The sequence below is a fragment of the Nerophis lumbriciformis genome, linkage group LG01 (assembly GCF_033978685.3).
Source record: "Nerophis lumbriciformis linkage group LG01, RoL_Nlum_v2.1, whole genome shotgun sequence".
Lineage (NCBI taxonomy): Eukaryota > Metazoa > Chordata > Actinopteri > Syngnathiformes > Syngnathidae > Nerophis > Nerophis lumbriciformis.
The window spans coordinates 70282501-70303135 of NC_084548.2; the positions used below are offsets into that span (position 1 = coordinate 70282501).

Here is a 20635-nt window from a genome sequence, read left to right on the forward strand (position 1 = left end):
GAATAAGTGTACGTTATATGAGGCATAAATAACCAACTGGTATGTTCACGTAACATATTATGGTAAGAGTCATTCAAATAACTATAACATATAGAACATGCTATACCTTTACCAAACAATCTGTCACTCCTAATCGCTAAATCCCATGAAATCTTATAAGTCTAGTCTCTTACGTGAGTGAGATAAATAATATTATTTGATATTTTACGCTAATGTGTTAATAATTTCACACATAAGTCGCTCCTGAGTATAAGTCGCACCAAACTATGAAAAAAACTGCGACTTATAGTCCGAAAAATACGGTACTAAGGAAATCAAGCTCTAAAATGCACTTTATTTCCAAACGTAAGCTTTCTTTCAAAATTTGGGCTGTCAAAGTTGACGCGAAAAAAACTAACATCAAATTACTAAGTCAAAATATTGACTTACTAAGTCATAATAATGACATACTTGGTATCTTAGGTAACTAGGACTGTTTTGTGTTTTGTTTGTACTTTACGGAAAAATATCGAGATATATATCGTATATCGCCAATCTGCAAATGGAGCGGAAAACACAACCAAAAATTGTAGGCTTCTTTATTTCCCTAATATTTTTATTTATTATAAGATATTGTTATTTGGTTATTTTTTAATAAACAATGTGTTCAATGTAATCAGAATCTGTAGTCTATTGCCCCCCCCAGGCTGGAGATGTGATGGTGACAGGCCGAGTTACACTGTTTCTGCCACCCACCCAAACCCTCCCCCGCCCTGCCGCCTATCCCGGGTGACGCCTCCTCCCACCACCTTAACTAACAAATTTTCTGGGGGAAACACTGGTTGTTATTATTATTATCATCTATTTTTTGTTATTATTATTTTAATTTATTTTCATTTGGGATTTTCTGTAGTTCATGTAAGCTTGCCCAGGGTGTATCCCGCCTTCCGCCCGAATGCAGCTGAGATAGCCTCCAGCACACCCCCGCGACCCCGAAAGGGACAAGCAGTAGCAATATCGATAGATGGATGTAAGCTTCTCTCAATGGATGTGTGAATGTGTGTGGGGTTAATGCTAATTTCCTTTCACCGCACTATTTTTTTAATGCGCGATTGAGGCGCGTGCAACATGCGCAGTGTTTGTTAAAGAGAGTCTGTGTCAATTTTGTGTAGAACTGTTTAAAAAAAAGTGTAACATTTAATAAACAACCATTTGCATAAAGCAAACTAATTGTCCAGTCCCTAAAAACAATTTCTATTGGCGAGTGATAATGAGTTAGCTACTGTATATCAGAAAATGCTATTCGTCGCAATTAAATATATATATATATATACATATATATATATATGTCTTAATAAGGTTATCCAAAAAATAGTGCTCGATACCGTAGTAGAGCGCAATATATGTATGTGTGGGAAAAAAAATCACAAGACTACTTCATCTCTACAGGCCTGTTTCATGAGGGGTTCCCTCAATCATCAGGAGATTTATTTATTTTTTCTCCTGATGATTGAGGGAACCCCTCATGAAACAGGCCTGTAGAGATGAAGTAGTCTTGTGATTTTTTTTCCCACACATACATACATATATATATATATATATATATATATATATATATATATATATATATATATATATATATATATACATATATACATACATACACACACACACACACACATACATACACAGTACAGGCCAAAAGTTTGGACACACCTTCTCATTCAGTGTGTTTTCTTTATTTTCATGACTATTTACATTGTAGTTTGTCACATCTAAACTATGAATGAACACATGTGGAGTTATGTACTTAACAAAAAAAGGTGAAATAACTGAAAGCATGTTTTGTATTCTAGTTTCTTCAAAATAGCCACCCTTTGCTCTGATTACTGCTTTGCACACTCTTGGCATTCTCTCCATGAGCTAACTCCTTCAAGAGACTGTTGGAAAACCATTTCAGGTGACTACCCTTTGAAGCTATTGAGAGAATGCCAAGAGTGTGCAAAGCAGTAATCAGGGCGGCTATTTTGAAGAAACTAGAATATAAAACATGTTTTCAGTTATTTCACCTTTTTTTGTTAAGTACATAACTCCACATGTGTTCATTCATTATTTTGATGCCTTCAGTGACAATCTACAATGTAAATAGTCATGAAAATAAAGAAAACAAATTGAATGAGAAGGTGTGACCAAACTTTTGGCGTGTACTGTATATATACATATATACTCATACACACACACACAGTATATTACTGAATACACTTGCCAAACACCCTAATTTGAGTAATTAATGACAATTTTCCAACATTATAAATATATATCGGTATAAAAAAACTTTCTTTTATTTCATTTAATTTTTTAAATCTCAACCTTTCTTTTCCTGATTGGCTGGGAGAAGTCACATGATTTTATTTGCACTGTTTATGATGAGAAAAACACAACTTCATTGATTTGAGCTCTTAGTGTCCTGTGTGTTCGGCGGTAGAAAATAAAACACTGGTGAACACTTCTCACCCAAATCGCATTTCACACTAAATGTGTGATTTTTATTTGTAGTTTAAATCCCACATTTGTCGCCGCAGTGCAGTCAGCCTACCTTGGCTCCCTCCAGCATCTCTTGCGTCTCTTCCTGCGTGTGGCTGATGAAGACGTCGCCGATCTGATACGGGATCAATAGCGTGTCGTCGTCAAACATCATCAGGTCGTCGCTGGCGTCCTGCAAGTTCTGCAGTGACTTCTATCAGGATACAACACAAGAATGGTTTGTTTTGAAAATACTTAATAAAGTTATGGATTTTTTTTTATGCATTCAAATTTGTAAATAAACGGAAATAAAAGTCTGCTTACAGCAGAGCTAATGGGAGCTCCTCTATTTTGCCCATAAAATCCAATAAATAACCATTCAAAAAGTGCCAACATTACTCAATTTATATATTCGTGACTTGAATATTAAACAAGTATTAGTGATATTGTTATTATAAGCGCTAACGCAGACAGACTATTTAAAGCAGCGCCGTGATCACTTCCTTGTGCCCCTATGTTTACATTGAGTGGTTTGCTGCTTTTTCGTTTCCTTGTTCCCTGTAAGTTTATTCTAGATCATAAATATTGCATCTCACCTGGACATGAGACGTCTGAGTAGGTATTCTGACAAGTTGGTACACTTTGACAGCCATTTAGGACCGGAAACGGGCAAGGACTACACGTAAAGTTGATTGTCCCACCCCGTTTATTCGCGAGGATTATGATTCAATCTTCATCTAAATGGGAAAATATGAACACCCCAGAAGTCGGCATCCTAATGACAGCAGACCTTCTACAAGTAAGTGATGTTTTATTATGTTTGTTGGCTCTCATAAAGTCTGCAGTGAGTAGTAATCAGTTATGAAAAAAAAAAAAAAAAGCAAACGTTCTGATGCGTTTTTGAAATTAATGCACCGCGTATGCTTAAAATGATCAAAATATGTAAATATTATAAATGTGCCCGTTACTACATTATATACATACTTACATCGTGCATATAAAACCTAAATGGAGGTGTTTGGATGTTTTTTAAGGGCTTTATGGGCGGAATTGTAAGCAAACTTTTGACCGCAATTATTTAATATTTAGAATGCAAAAAAAAACCATCCATCGTCATGTCCCTTAAAATGATTGTGAACGATAGGCAAATACCAAAAAAAGTGCAGTTCCCCTTTAACATTGAATTAGTCTTGATTGTAGTGGTATTCAATAATTGTATTGAACCTTCTTACAATTGAACAGGATAAACCTCGTCAAATGATATGAAAGAATGTGTTAATCACAAATATTATTACTGAGGCTTAAGTCAGGCTGATTAAAAAATAAATAAATACTAACCAAATATACTGCAAAAAGGACTCCCACAAAAAGGACTTTTTTTTTTACATGCACAGTGCTAAATTAATTCTAAATAAATAATAATATATGTGTTTCTTAAATAAACTGTCAATTAAATATACTCCATCTAGAGAGAAAAAAACAGAAATGTAGACATTTTTGCAAATCTATTCAAAATTTAAAAAAATCAATAATCACACGTAAACATGTATTCAGACCCTTTGCTCAATACAAACTAAGTCTTTTTGAATACGATGCCACAAGCTTCGCCCATTCCTCTTTGCAGCACCTCTCAAGCTCCGTCAGGTTGGATAGGAAGCTTTGGTTTTCCTTCCAGATGTCTCTGTATATTGCTGCATTTATCTTTCCCTCTAGCCTGACTAGTCTCCCAGTTCCCGACGCTGACAACCATCCCCACAGCATGATGCTGTCACTACCATGCTTCACTCTCGGGATGGTATTGCATACCTGCCAACTTTTGAAATCAGAAAAACGTAGTAGTCAGGGTCCAGGGGCCGCAGGCCCCGGTAGGTCCAGGACAAAGTCCTGGTGGGGGGTTCAGGCTTCGCCCCCCGACGCAAAATGATTATTAGCATTCAGACAGGTTAAAATGTTGCTAAAACCATCACTTTTCTATCAGTCACAGTGACTTTTCAAAACAAAAATATTACAGCAAAAATCATATGGGTTGATTGACATGTTTATTCTGTAAGCTAACTTCAATAGTTTGAAATTATTTTGACAGTTAATGCCAGTTATCCTGTCAACCTTTCACAAGACTTCAATTTGTTAATTGAAAGTATAAACAGTATAAACACTTTTTACAGTACTAAACAATTCCAATAAAAAAAAAATTGGTGTCATTAACTTTCTGTCCAAGCTTGTGTAATCTACTGCCTTGTTCAATTGTAAAAAATATTCTGTGCCTAAAATTCACATTTCTATCACAATTATCATACTGTAAACATGGTAAGCTAACTTCATTAAAATTAATAGTCCTGTCAATAGCATGGAATTACAATTCAAATGTAGTTTTTTTGTAAGCCTTTCAAAAGAATTCAAAATATGAAAAATTAATGAAAATTAATTTAAGCCTTCAGACACTTGAAAAGTGGCACATCACATCTCTAATGTAATCATTTGAACTTTTCAACAGAAATAGCACTGCAAAAATATTAAGGACATACTTCTGTATTTTGGTAGTTATGCTGTCAACATTTAACAAGATTTCTTCAACTTGGACTTGAAAGCATAAATAGTATAAACACTTTTAACAGTATAACAGTACTAAACAATTCCAATAGATAACATTGGTGTCGTTACCTTTTTGTGGCTAAAATCCGAAAAACGTTGAAAGTTTTCCACTTGTATCGCTAGCAACGGCATTAGACTTGTGTTTTTTTGTCCCAACGTGGTCTTCTACATCGCTAATTCCTCCGTGTCCGATCGAAAAATCTTGTCTGCACAAGGTGCAATTCGCGTAGTTTTCACCCTTTTTGGAACGGATAATTATTCCCGGATAGGCTTTTGAATATTCTTCACGAAATGACTGCAGTTTTCTTTTCGGTTTAAGACTCGTTTGCGATTTTTCTCCGGCTGATTCCATGATCGTTCGCTCGTTTGGAAACAATGGCAACAGGTGCCTCGTGCTTGGCAGCGGTGCTATAAATAGCCTCGCGCATGGCATTCGGAATGGCTCGATAGGAAGTTACGGGAAGCAGTGTCGATTGTCATTGTTGTTACGCGATTTCGTGAAAAAAACTTTAAAAAATTATTTTTTTTTTAATTAATGAAAAACCGTATTTTTTTATCACTGCAACCGTAACTCGGAATAGGTTGATGACAACCGTATTAATTACGGGAAAACCGGAGTAGTTGGCAGGTATGGTATTGGCCTGGTGATGAGCAGTGTCTGGTTTCCAACAAACATGATGCCTGACATTCATGTCAGAGAGTTCAATATTTGTCTCATCAGACCAGATAATTTTGTTTCTCACGGTCTTTCAGGTGCATTCCGGCAAAATTTTACTAAAAAATGCCTTCTGTCGGGCCACTATACCACACACGCCTGATTGGTGGTTTGCTGCAGAGATGGTTGTCCTTCTGAAAGGTTCTCGTCTTTCCACAGAAGAATGCTGTAGCTCTGACAGAGTGACCATCGGGTTCTTGGTCACGTCCCTGACTAGAATAAAATGAATGCAGCAATGTACAGAGACATCCTGGATCCCATCCAACCCGATGGAGCTTGAGAGGTGCTGCAAAAAGGAATGGGCAAAAATACCAAAAAAATAGGTGTGCCAAGCTTGTGGCATCGTATTAATAAGACTTAAAACTGTAATTGTTGCCAAAGGTGCCTCAACAAAGTACTGAGCAAAGGGCCTGGATACTTAAGTACATGTGATTTTTGAGTTTTTTTATTTTTAATAAATTAGCAAAAAATTCTAAAAATCTGTTTTTTTTGTCAAGATGGGGTGCATTCATCAGAAATAAAATGTTTTTATTTCTTATTTTAGCAAATGGCTGCAATAAAACAAAGAGTGAAAATTTAAAGGGGTCTAACTACTCTGCATAATACAGAATTAGCCAAGTATGGTTAACACACAAGGAATTTGACTTGGTAGATTGTGCTCTCTTTCAAAGTGAGAAATGGCAGTGATAAACAATATATAAAAATAAAAGGTGTTAAGAATAAAGATAGTTAAAAAAATAATAGGAGAAAATACAACAATAATTGTTAATATATAAAATTTTTAATATGTAACGATATAAAGGATGAAGGAGAAGATTGTAAGAATGAAGAGCTCAAGCAATAACTTGAGCTGTTGAGGCAAAAAAATATTTATTGTTAAAATGTATATTGTTGTTGTATCTTTCCTGAGTGTAGTAAAAGTAGATGTTGCTTATACTGTATATACAATAAACTAGTGTCTCGATCTTAGTTGTTATTATAGTCAAGTACCGTATTCCATCTGAATACGATAAGAAAAGTTGTGGAAGCAGTGGCAATGTGTGATCTGTACGATGAAGACGACGACCTTTACCTTCTTCGATTCGATTTCATTTTTCAACTCCGTCATGCGATTTGTGTTCCTGGCAAACTTGTTTATCTTCTGCTGGTCCTCAAAAGTGACGTTCACGTCTTCGACCCCCTGCAAGAGAGAATCGAATAGAACCTTATTGTCGCCGTTTGGCATCTCTCCACAAATTCAGCAGCATTAAATATAGACACACAAAGTACAACACACATGTGGGTGGAAGAACAATAGTGAGACATAGAAATTGGCAAAACGTGTTATCTTTTTCGCAATTTGAACGGTTCCAACAGCCGGCCCACCACTTTAAGTCTCGCATAGTTAATGAGCCAAACGTGACGTCAAGTGAATACAACCTATAGTCTAGTGTTTACAGGCATGTGGGAACCCCTTTGAGGAAAAATAAGAGAAACTTTTCTATCTGCACAAAGTGCTGCCACGCAAGCCCTGGAAGACATCTTTGAAAATCAAGACTACATTCACTGTAATTGGGTGCATTTCGACACTATATTTTTCCTTTAGATCAGGGGTGTGGAACTTGTTTTCATTGAGGGCCACGTCACAGTCATGGCTGCCCTCAGAGGGCCGCTTGTAACAGTGAATGTAAGAATATAAAAGTATAATCGCCTCATTATAGTATTGTACAATTGCCTATGCATTTGGTTATTTGATTTGTGCACGTACAAAGTGGTGGATAACTTGCTTTGAAATCGTAAGTCAAGGTGAGAAGCAGATATTTAAGTATTTATTGTTATTTTTTACAAACTATAATACGGTATATAATAATTAGGGGTGCTAAAAAATGATATTTTTTTATCAAATCCAAATCCCCATTTTTATTTATCTCGATATGGATGAATAATTTTCAAAAATTTAATTTTTTTCTTTGACAAATTCGATTAAAAAAAATGTTTAGGCCATCTCTATGCGTACTTGGTGCACGTATGTGTCATACATCAGCAACCAAAATTAGGTTTTATAACTTATAAGCTGTTTTGTTAAGGTGTTGTTATTATTATACCACATAATACATTGCAAAAATTAGTTTGAATCGAGAATCGTGTTGAATCGAGAATCGATTAGAAATCAAATCCTCACCCCAAGAATCGGAATCGGATGACGAGGTGCCCTAAGATTCACACCAATAACAATTGAATATGCATTTTAAAGCTGCCATAAAATCATGGCTCAGCTCAACCTCTACCTGATCTGAACCCAAAATTGATCCCCAGCAACTCTGCGAAGCATCAAGCAGGTTTATATGTGGTTATAGTGTATATATAGTTATATGTGGTTATAGTGTATATATATTTTCGCATTCTGTTTTGCACACTCTTGGAGTCAACATGTGCATAGTCATGTACATAGTGTATATATACACCTCCCCCCATTTTTTGTATATATTGTTTTTCAAATCACCCGATTGATTGATTGAGACTTTTATTACCGTAGTAGATTGCACAGTACAGTACATATTCCGTACAATTGACCACTAAATGGTAACACTCGAATAAGTTTTTCAACTTGTGTAAGTCGGGGTCCATGTTAATCAATACCTGCCATGTATACTGTGTATATGTACATAATTTATAAAAAATGTTATGTAATTTTCTATATACATGTTACAGGTTATAAATCTTTTATTATTGAATATTCCGTACAATTGACCACTAAAAAGTAACACCGGGATAAGTTTTTCAACTTGTGTAAGTCGGGGTCCATGTTAATCAATACCTGCCATGTATACTGTGTATATGTACATAATTTATACATTTTTTTACGTAATTTTCTATATACATGTTACAGGTTATACATCTTTTATTATTGAATGTATCAAATGTGATGAATATTTAATGGACCACAATGGAAACAAGCCTTTTGGCTTTTGGTGCCATCCATTTGCCTTTTTAAAGCATTAAATGGATTCAATTCTTTAAGATGTCAATAAACTTCTCAATCAGTCAGTCAATCAATTATGTATGATCATTACATCAGTAGTTAATTTGGTCTCAAAACATCATTGACAATACGATTGTTTATAGACAGGTCAATATATCCAACCATCTTCTGTCGTTTTTTTCCGGGGTAACATGCTTAAATATATATTGATTGCAAAAGTCAATAGACAGATGGTTAATGTAATGAATTATTGTTATTTATTTTTTGTTATTATTTTAATTTATTTTTATTTTGGATTTTCTCTAGTTCATGTAAGCTTCTCTCAATGGATGTGTGAATGTGTGTGAGTGGGGATTGTTTTGTTTGGTTTTATTTGCTTTGTCTTTCCTCTGTTTGTTATATGTTTTGGCTGGTGTTATTTTAGGAAAATAATTAATAAAAATATTTAAAAAATACCAAAAAAATAAACATGCGTAAATAGCTCTATTGGGCTGTGTTCTGGTATTTGGAACGATTATAAAAGACGTGGACATGGAGAAGGCACGGGAAGTCCTGTGGGGAGTGCTCAGAGAGTATGGAGTAACGGACTGTCTTATTGTGGCGGTCCGCTCCCTGTATGATCAGTGTCAGAGCTTGGTCCGCATTGCCGGCAGTAAGTCGGACACGTTTCCAGTGAGGGTTGGACTCCGCCAAACTGCCCTTTGTCACCCATTCTGTTCACAACTTTTATGGACTGAATTTCTAGGCGCAGTCAGGGCGTTGAGGGGATCCGGTTTGGTGGCTGCAGGATTAGGTCTCTGCTTTTTGCAGATGATGTGGTCCTGATGGTATGGCGTCACATTAGTGCCAAAAATCCGAGCGCATAAAAACTGTTATCGCGCGCTGATTCTCCACTCTGTGCGCGCGCGCGACACCCTTTTGCGCGCGCGTGGTGACTTTTTGTGCGCGCGCGGTACCTTTCTGCGTGCTCTCTGTGTACTCTTGGCATCTCTCCTCGCGCTGTCATGTTTCTTTTTGGCACTTTGGGGGCCGGTATGCTTAGACGGCCCCTTCTTTCTGATTGGCTCTGAGCATTTTTCATATGACCAATCATTCTCCAGCGTAGCAACGTTGTAACCATCTTACCTCAGACAGCTAGCCTCAATCATTACATTGATGTCAATGGTACATGTACTAATTAAATTACCATAACTTGCTCGATTTTCGACCCATTTACAAACGGTTTGCCTTGTTACAAATCTTATTACATGTAGATATGACATAGGATGCTGTACCTGTTGAAATTACCTCTTTCGCTTTAAAAAAAAAAGACTTAATTGTGCAACATAGTTGTGTAGGGTCAGTGTTAATCAGTTCTCTGATTATTTTAAACTGTTTCAGAATACATTATTAAAAGCTATTTTTAACATTTTAAAAACAAAATTCAAAGATTATTATATTAATTTTATGGCTGAATCAAAAGAAATTCCATAAATTAGAAAACAAATGTTCAAGAAGAAGTGAAAATATAAAATAATGTTATGGTTGGATGTTATTGCTGGTGGACCAGTTCTGGCTGAAAGATGTGATTATGGTGTTTGTTGTCTTATTATTTATTTGGGTCACATTTTGTATTACCCTGTATTGTGTTTATGTGGTATGAAATAACCATCAGCGCGCGACATTTTTTTATCCACTTCTTCCTCCGTAAATCTTGATACATATTGACGATGACCCGCCCTGCTATACTTCTGATTGGCTCTGGCATTTTTCAGCATTTTTCGCCTGACCAATCAGAAAGAAGGGGCCGTCTAAGCATACCCGCCCCCAAAGTGCCAAAAAGAAACATGACAGCGCGAGGAGAGATGCCAGGAGTACACAGAGAGCGCGCAGAAAGGAGTCGCATGCGCGCAGAAAGGCACCGCAGGGTGACGCGCGCGCACGAAGTGGAGAATCAGCGCGCGATAACAGTTTTTATGCGCTCTGATTTTTGGCACTAATGTGACGCCATATGATGGCTTCATCTGGCCAGGATCTTCAGCTCTCACTGGATCGGTTCGCAGCCGAATGTGAAGCGACTGGGATGAGAATCAGCACCTCCAAGTCCTAGTCCATGGTTCTCGCCTGGAAAAGGGTGGAGTGCCATCTCTGGGTTGGGGGAGGAGATCTTGCCCCAAGTGGAGGAGTTCAAGTACCTCGTAGTCTTGTTCACGAGTGAGGGAAGAGTGGATGGTGAGATCGACAGGCGGATCGGTGCGGCGTCTTCAGTAATGCGGACGCTGTATCGATCCGTTGTGGTGAAGATTTACCGGTCAATCTACGTTCCCATCCTCACCTATGGTCATGAGCTTTGGGTTATGACCGAAAGGACAAGATCACGGGTACAAGCGGCAGAAATGAGCTTCCTCCGCCGGGTGGCGGGGCTCTCCCTTAGAGATAGGGTGAGAAGCTCTGTCATCTGGGAGGAGCTCAAAGTAAAGCCGCTGCTCCTCCACATGGAGAGGAGCCAGATGAGGTGGTTCGGGCATCTGCTCAGGATGCCACCCGAACGCCTCTCTAGGGAGGTGTATCGGGCACGTCCGACCAGTAGGAGGCCACAGGGAAGACCCAGGACACGTTGGGAAGACTATTTCTCCCGGCTGGCCTGGGAACGCCTCGGGATCCCCCGAGAGGAGCTGCACGAAGCGGCTGGGGAGAGGGAAGTCTGGGCTTCCCTGCTTAGGCTGCTGCCCCCGCGACCCGACTTCGGATAAGCGGAAGAAGATGGATGGATGGATATAAAAGACGTTGTGCTGCGAATTAAATAAATTGATACGCACAAATGGCATTATTTTAAAACCCACCAGGTATATTTACAGTCAACAAAATCCTCAAAATGAAAGTTAAAAGTAAAAATGCGCTCAGAATAATCATCTTTAAAAGAGAGAATTAACGACTTGTATGCAAGCGATACGGCGTGGCAAACACTGCTTTTCTGTCCACTCGTGCAGCTTTACGAACGAAAATAAAATAGTTTAATAAGCCACAGAGCAATTAAAAAGGAATAATAAACTTATATCATGAGCACAACTAGCAAACAGTTAGCACATGCTAGCTAGATACCGTGACTGGCATCAGGGTGTGTCCGCGTTTTGAGAAAAAAATAAAACCCACACTCATGTTCCAAATGATAAAAAAAATATACAAAAATCGCATTATGTCCGTGACAATGGACTCGCTTTACACAGAACAATGAACAATTATTGGTTTAAATTTACTCACGACAGGTCCCTTCATTGTGGCAGCCATCTTTTCTTCCTCGACGACACAGGCAGGAAGTGACGTCACAGTGGGGCTAACAGCGCCCCTCGCGGCCTGGACGACCAACACTGTTTATTTATTTATTTTAAATTTTTTTACTAATAGTAAACAGTTTAAAAAGAAAACGTTCTATATTTTATGAGATTCACAGTAAATATAATAACATTCAAGCTGCTTTATTTTGGGGTGTTGAACGTAAGATGTGTGAAGATGTCAGAGGTGTTAGCGAATGAGCGCTCTGTCAATATTTCTCCAGCAAACAGTACTGCACCCAAGCGCAAATATTTACAAAATACGTCTGAAAAGAATTTATCCACATTACATTGTGTGCATGTGTAACAGAGGTAATTTATTATCTCAAAAAATTACCTCTGTTACACATGTTGTCAATGCACAACCTGGATACGGCATGAAGACACATTGTGCACCCGCTTCCAGATTATTAACTACAAACCCCGTTTCCATATGAGTTGGGAAATTGTGTTAGATGTAAATAAAAACGGAATACAATGATTTGCAAATCCTTTTCAACCCATATTCAGTTGAATGCACTACAAAGACAAGATATTTGATGTTCAAACTCATAAACTTTATTTTATTTTTTTGCGAATAATAATTCACTTAGAATTCCATGGCTGCAACACGTGCCAAAGTAGTTGGGAAAGGGCATGTTCACCACTGTGTTACATGGCCTTTCCTTTTAACAACACTCAGTAAACGTTTGGGAACTGAGGAGACACATTTTTAAGCTTCTCAGGTGGAATTCTTTCCCATTCTTGCTTGATGTACAGCTTAAGTTGTTCAACAGTCCGGGGGTCTCCGTTGTGGTATTTTAGGCTTCATAATGCGCCACACATTTTCAATGGGAGACAGGTCTGGACTACAGGCAGGCCAGTCTAGTACCCGCACTCTTTTACTATGAAGCCACGTTGATGTAACACGTGGCTTGGCATTGTCTTGCTGAAATAAGCAGGGGCGTCCATGGTAACGTTGCTTGGATGGCAACATATGTTGCTCCAAAACCTGCATGTACCTTTCAGCATTAATAATGCCTTCACAGATGTGTAAGTTTCCCATGTCTTGGGCACTAATACACCCCCATACCATCACAGATGCTGGCTTTTCAACTTTGCGCCTATGACGATCCGGATGGTTCTTTTCCTCTTTGGTCCAGAGGACACGACGTCCACAGTTTCTAAAAACAATTTGAAATGTGGACTCGTCAGACCACAGAACACGTTTACACTTTGCATCAGTCCATCTTAGATGAGCTCAGGCGGTGTTTCTGGGTGTTGTTGATAAATGGCTTTGGCTTTGCATAGTAGAGTTTTAACTTGCACTTATAGATGTAGCGACCAACTGTAGTTACTGACAGTGGTTTTTTAAAGTATTGCTGAGCCCATGTGGTGATATCCTTTACACACTGATGTCGGTTTTTGATGCAGTACCGCCTGAGGGATGGAAGGTCACGGGCAGTGCAGTGCAATGCAGTGATTTCTCCAGATTTTCTGAAACCTTTTAATGATATTACGGACAGTAGATGGTGAAATCCCTAAATTCCTTGCAATACCATGTTGAGAAATGTTGTTCTTAAACTGTTCAACAATTTGCTCACGCATTTGTTCACAAAGTGGAGACCTTCGCCCCATCCTTGTTTGCTTTTTTTAACCAATCATGGCACCCACCTGTTCCCAATTAGCCTTTTCACCTGTGGGATGTTCCAAATAAGTGTTTGATGAGCATTCCTCAACTTTCTCAGTCTTTTTTGCCACTTGTGCCAGCTTTTTTGAAACATGTCGCAAGCATCAAATTCCAAATGAGCTAATATGTGCAAAATAATAACAAAGTTTACCAGTTTGAATGTTAAATATGTTGTCTTTGCAGTCTATTCAATTGAATGTAGGTTGAAAAGGATTTGCAAATCATTGTATTCTCTTTTTATTTGTCATTTACACAACGTGCCAGCAAAAGGAATATGTTGTGATATGCGGTGGTCTACGATGCAAGCAGAGGGGAATACATCGCCCACATTCGTGTGCACGCCACAGGGCCACAATCGCAACATTGTGCTCAAGCATTCCAAAGACTCGCCATTAATGCTGCTCATTTTCAGCTCATTTGGGTAAAAAAAATGTTTCTTCTGCAGTGTTTGCTTGAAAAAAAGAACAAAACAAACGTTAAGGAGCTTTTGTCTCCACACCAAAGCGGCAGAGTGGAGACGAATAAAGAAGGAAAGGAGTCGATTGCATTGATGTATTGATGCAGAGAGGCTTCCTAAGTGGGACGCATGATGTCGTTACACTCGGCTCTCTGTCTCTTTTGATTAGTCCTGATCAAAAAAGGCAGATAGCAAAAAGCTGCAAACGCCATTTTTTTCTGTTTTATTCAAGACGCGCTGATGTCAAAGCAGATATTTGAAGCCTCGTGTCACTTTTGATTAAAAAGAACGGGAATCATTATTGATGACGAGTCACGTTTTAGCTTGTGCGACGGTTTCCTAATCCGCTAATTCCTGTTTCATGGAGAATAGTGTAAGACAACAAGATAATGTTTAAAAAAAAATAAAAAATGTATATATATATATATATATATATATATATATATATATATATATATATATATATATATATATATATATATATATATATATTTTTTTTTTTTTTTTATATATATATATATATATATATTTTTTTTTTATATATATATATATATTGTGAGGGAGAGTGGGAATAAAAACAAGTGAACTTTTGATTAAAAAGAACAGGAATAATTAAAGCTGCAAGCAGCGATGGACGGGACCGACTTTGACGGCACATAAAATCCAAACCGGAGCAGTAATTAAAACTCTTTGGTCAACTTTTAGTCAGAAGGGTTCAATCTCTCTCCTGTGCTAGTTTGAAGCCGACACGACAAACGCGCTCAGAGGAGATAATGTTTGAAAAAAGGTGATTGGTTTTTACAAACCTTTGTTTTGAAGGGGGAATTGCAAACTTCCTGTTGATTTTTGCTGGGGGTTGTCAATACATGAAATGTAGGTCTAAATAAGACCTACATAGAGGTTTTTGTTTTATGTCTTTAAGACGTTCCTACAGGAAGTTACAGGCAGTTTTGTGTGAGTTTTCTTCCTAGGAGCAGTTGTGTCTGTGTTTTCTTCCTAGGGGGCGCTCCAGCGCAATTTTGAGTTTTGGGGTTGGGGTTTTTATTAGATCGCAACTTTTGCCAGTCTTGATGTGTGTGTCCAGTTTGGTGAGTTTTGAAGCATTTTAAGGGGGTCAAATTACAGCTCAAAGAGGCAAAAGTGACTGTTTTTACAAAACTTTTGTTTTGAAGGGGGAATTGCCAACTTCCTGTTGATTTTTCCTGAAAAATGTCAGTGTATTAAATCTAGGTTTAAGTCAGACCTACACAGAGGTTTTTGTTTCATGTCTCTATGACATTCCTACCAGAAGTTACAAGCAGTTTTGTCTGTATTTTTCCTAGGGGGCGCTAGAGCGCAATTTTGAGTTTTGGGGTTTGTTTTTCTGATTAGATCGCAATTTTCGGCAGTCCTGATGTGTGTGTCCAATTTTGTGAGTTTTGAAGCATGTTAAAGGGGTCAAATTACAGCTCAAAGAGGCGGCGGTATAATAGTGTTAACATGTGCTCGATGTTTCCTTACCATTATTGCTATGTTGTCTATTACCATTATTGCTATGTTGTCAATTATCATTGTTGCTATGTTGTCTATTACCATTGTTGCTATGTTGTATATTACCATTGTTGGTATGTTGTCTATTACCATTATTGCTATGTTGTCTATTACCATTATTGCTATGTTGTCTATTACCATTATTGCTATGTTGTCTATTACCATTGTTGCTATGTTGTATATTACCGTTATTGCTATGTTGTCTATTACCATTATTGCTATGTTGTCTATTACCATTGTTGCTATGTTGTCTATTACCATTATTGCTATGTTGTCTATTACCTTATTGCTATGTTGTCTATTACCATTATTGCTATGTTGTCTCTTACCATTATTGCTGTGTTGTCTATTACCATTGTTTCTATGTTGTCTATTACCATTATTGCTATGTTGTCTATTACCATTATTGCTATGTTGTCTATTACCATTATTGCTATGTTGTCTATTACCATTGTTGGTATGTTGTCTATTACCATTATTGCTATGTTGTCTATTACCATTATTGCTATGTTGTCTATTACCATTATTGCTATGTTGTCTATTACCATTGTTGCTATGTTGTATATTACCATGATTGCTATGTTGTCTATTACCATTATTGCTATGTTGTCTATTACCATTATTGCTATGTTGTCTATTACCATTATTGCTATGTTGTCTATTACCATTGTTTCTATGTTGTCTATTACCATGATTGCTATGTTGTCTATTACCATTATTGCTATGTTGTCTATTACCTTATTGCTATGTTGTCTATTACCATTATTGCTATGTTGTCTCTTACCATTATTGCTATGTTGTCTATTACCATTATTGCTATGTTGTCTATTACCATTATTGCTATGTTGTCTATTACCATTATTGCTATGTTGTCTATTACCATTGTTTCTATGTTGTCTATTACCATTATTGCTATGTTGTCTATTACCATTATTGCTATGTTGTCTATTACCATTGTTTCTATGTTGTCTATTACCATCGTTGTTATGTTGTCTATTACCATTATTGCTATGTTGTCTATTACCATTGTTTCCATGTTGTCTATTACCATTGTTGTTATGTTGTCTATTACCATTATTGCTATGTTGTCTATTACCATTGTTTCTATGTTGTCTATTACCATTATTGCTATGTTGTCTATTACCATTATTGCTATGTTGTCTATTACCATTGTTTCTATGTTGTCTATTACCATCGTTGTTATGTTGTCTATTACCATTATTGCTATGTTGTCTATTACCATTGTTTCCATGTTGTCTATTACCATTGTTGTTATGTTGTCTATTACCATTATTGCTATGTTGTCTATTACCATTATTGCTATGTTGTCTATTACCATTGTTTCTATGTTGTCTATTACCATTATTGCTATGTTGTCTATTACCATTATTGCTATGTTGTCTATTACCATTGTTTCTATGTTGTCTATTACCATTGTTGTTATGTTGTCTATTACCATTGTTGGTATGTTCATTATTCCTACATTGTTGATACAAATGATTGTTACAGTGTAATAATTATTGTTACCTGTGGTAATGCCACTATGATACAACATCTGTATTATAATCTTTGAACAAAGTAAGAGTGAAACTCATGTGAATAATCACTGAATGGAGAACTGGGGATGGGATTAAATAAGTTATCTTCTTCCCACTCCCTTTCAGGCAAAACTGGACAATCATGCACTATATTAATTTATATTATTATGTTTTGTCAACTTGTACTTCTTTATGTCATTGCCTGATATAAATAAATAAATGGAAAAAAAAAATGAAATGAAAAATGAACAATAAATGATTGTGTAATGAAGCAATTTAAAATGTATATATTGTTCACTGTTACAAGTGGCCCTCGGAGGGCAGCCATAATTTGAGACGTGGCCCCCCCAATGAAAACGAGTTTGACATCCCTGGATTAGCGCTTCATTGGCCTCGCCCCAAACTTTCACATCAGTCGGTGATGTCGTTTATTACGTGACTCGGCTAACACCCTCACAAACACGATCTAGTACTGGACAGTAGTCACAATACAAAAGTATCAGACTGAAGCCACAGTGAAGATGTTTTTGTTTTTTTTGCTTTGTGCTATCACGTAAACATCCTCAGTACACACCATATTGGCCTCGTCAGTGGCTCCGTGATGATGAAGAGGAAGGGGCCCTCACTCACTACACACACAAAGAGATTATCTTGAGCTAATCAAGTGCTTTTTCACCTGGGAGGAAATCCTATTGATCACGTAGAAACAGTCCCACCCACCTGCGAGCGCACATATAACTTGCTTCACGGCACTCGTCTTCAGCACAGGAGCATCGAGCGCACCCTCTTTTGTCAGGGTGAGGACACACCTTGAGGAGGATCTCTACGTACTTTCCAGAACGTCTTTAGGTGTCCAGTATGGGGAACGAACACTCTAAGAAGAAGGAGCCGAGCAAGGTAACACATTGTATTTTCAGTGACTTTTTAAGTATTTCTCTGAATTGTTTCCACTTTCGGAAGGAGCAAACTCATCCTCGTAGTGAAAACGGAGGAGTCCACGGCCTGGCGGTGAACACCACGTCCAGTGGAGTGGACATTAATGGTGAGTTTTTTTAATGCAGTAGAAGAAAGAACGTCATTCTATCCGAAATGTCGATTTGAAAAGTCTGTTCCGGAGTCAAAGTGCGCAGTATTTATTTTTTTACAAGTGTAAAAAGAAGGTTTCTCATTGTCATCCTATTGGGTTGAGTTTTTTCCTTGCCCTGATGTGGGATCTGAGCCTTGTGGTGCCTTGTGCAGCCCTTTGAGACGCTCGTGATTTAGGGCTATATAAGTCAACTTTGATTGATTGATTGATTGATTTCCAAAAAAACATGCACACAAGCCTTTGATGGGTCCTTCAAAACATGTCATACAGAAGACCTTTGCGTTGTCATAGCAATACAAGTGTAAAAGTAAGCGAAGTATTGTCTACGTTTTGTCGATAAAGATAAAAAGAGATGACCCGTCATGTAAAAGTCATCTTCCCACGTCCGTGGTGGACTGCTCCCTTCGGACTCGCTAAGACTCTGCAAACACGACATAGGCGTAGTCTCCCAAAAGGTACTGTTTAATCTGTCACGGTGCAGCTAGCGGGGGATGTTGACACACAGGCCATCAAACTCATCACATGACCATGCCCGTGTTTACTTCTTGGAGTATCTTTGGAGGGAAAAGTACTGTCCTTTGTTTTAAAGTACTGGGCAATTATCAAATAAAATCCCTATTCAAACTCGAACCATTTGATACTGAAAAATACAATTAAATAAATTTAATCCGTAATAAGTAGAAATGTCCTTTTTTTACCGATATCCGATATTCCGATATTGTTCAACTCTTAATTACCGATACCGATATATACAGTCGTGGAATTAACACATTATTATGCCTAATTTTGTTGGATGCATTAAAGGTTTTCCAAAATAAATCAACTGAAATTATGGAAAAAAGTGCCAACATGGCACTGCCATATTTATTATTGAAGTCACAAAGTGCATTATTTTTTTTAACATGCCTCAAAACAGCAGCTTGGAATTTGGGACATGCTCTCCCTGAGAGAGCATGAGGAGGTTGAGGTGGGAGGCAGGGTAGGGGTGTATATTGTAGCGTCCCGGAAGAGTTAGTGCTGCAAATGGGTTCTGGGTATTTGTTCTGTTGTGTTATGTTGTGTTACGGTGCGGATGTTCTCCCGAAATGTGTTTGTCATTCTTGTTTGGTGTGGGTTCACAGCGTGGCGCATATTTGCAACAGTGTTAAAGTTGTTTATACGGCCACCCTCAGTGTTACCTGCATACACTTGTGAGTGTGAAAAGCCGTAGATGTTACGTGACTGGGCCGGCACGCAAAGGAAGTGCCTTTAAGATTTATTGGCGCTCTGTACTTCTCCCTACGTCCGTGTACACAGCGGCGTTTTAAAAAGTCATACATTTTACTTTTTGAAACCGATACGGATAATTATGAAACCGATACCGATAATTTCCGATATTACATTTTAAAGCATTTATCGGCCGATAATATCGGCAGTCCGATATTATCGGACATCCCTAGTAATAATAATTTCAAATGTATCATGAACTGTAACTCAAGAGCACAATATTTAAAACACTTTAACCTACAAAACAAAAATGAAAAAAAAACAAATTGTGCTGATTTAAAAAAAAAATATTTTTAAGTCAGGATTAATTGTGTAATGTTCATGTTGTTGTTACTTAGCTAGCGTTTGTGGGTCTGATGGACCCGTTGCATTTTGTGGCTTTTAATGCCTCACAATCAAACACTTTTATGTTAAAATACTGAACAGATGTTTACCTTATCCCAATAAATATCCCGAACACTAATCAGAGGCAGGTGAAAAATAATCAGCACCTATGGCAACCAAGAAACACAAACCCAAGGGTGCTGAAACAGAACCAAGAGAGTCTCAAACTAAAACAAAACACAATCATCACATATACTCCATATTTGACATATCCGAATTGGAATGGTAAATAACAGGTTTGTCAACATGGGGATTAATGTGACAGAATGAGCATATTTGATTGAAATCATTGATAAAAATGGAGAAAAGAAGTGTCCCGAAAACAGAACCTTGTGGGACACCTCTATAAACTTACATTTGATCGGATTGACAACCATTGACAGGAACATATTCTAATTGCGTTCTGGAGGATTCCATCATGACTCTTAATACTGTTAAAAAAAATATTATATTAGCACGCTAGTGTCAAACTCAAGGCCCGGGGGCCATATATGGCCCGCCACTTCATTTTACGTGGCCTGCAAAGGCCTGGAATTACCATGCGTCTATTTGTGTGTAAATGTAGTCACCAACACGTCTTCCTATGAGGAAGCAGTGTCTGGGGAGTCTGTGGTGGGCTCTC

The 20635-nt window shown here is 37.6% G+C and overlaps 2 protein-coding genes across 9 annotated transcripts in view; one reads left to right on the forward strand and one right to left on the reverse strand.

The window, feature by feature from the left end:
* Positions 1–12093, reverse strand: part of pfdn4 (prefoldin subunit 4) — a 12830-nt gene extending 737 nt beyond the window's left edge. The window contains exons 1-3 of the mRNA XM_061972425.1: positions 12012–12093; positions 6882–6989; positions 2576–2716 (exon numbers count right to left, since the gene is read on the reverse strand). Coding sequence (XP_061828409.1) covers positions 2576–2716; positions 6882–6989; positions 12012–12038 — 276 coding nt within the window. The 5' untranslated portion in view covers positions 12039–12093. The remainder of the gene's footprint in view (positions 1–2575; positions 2717–6881; positions 6990–12011) is intronic.
* Positions 12094–18020: 5927 nt separating this feature from the next.
* The window catches only part of bcas1 (brain enriched myelin associated protein 1), a 46620-nt gene continuing 44005 nt past the window's right edge, over positions 18021–20635 (forward strand). For 6 of the 8 annotated variants that reach the window (XM_061925321.2, XM_061925322.2, XM_061925327.2 and 3 more), the window contains exons 1-2: positions 18023–18173; positions 18237–18318. In XM_061925321.2, the coding sequence (XP_061781305.1) occupies positions 18135–18173; positions 18237–18318 (121 nt within the window). In that variant the 5' untranslated portion in view covers positions 18023–18134. Of the gene's footprint in view, positions 18174–18236; positions 18319–20635 lie in introns of all 8 variants that reach the window. The other 2 variants (XM_061925320.1, XM_061925324.2) reach the window with 2 other exon arrangements.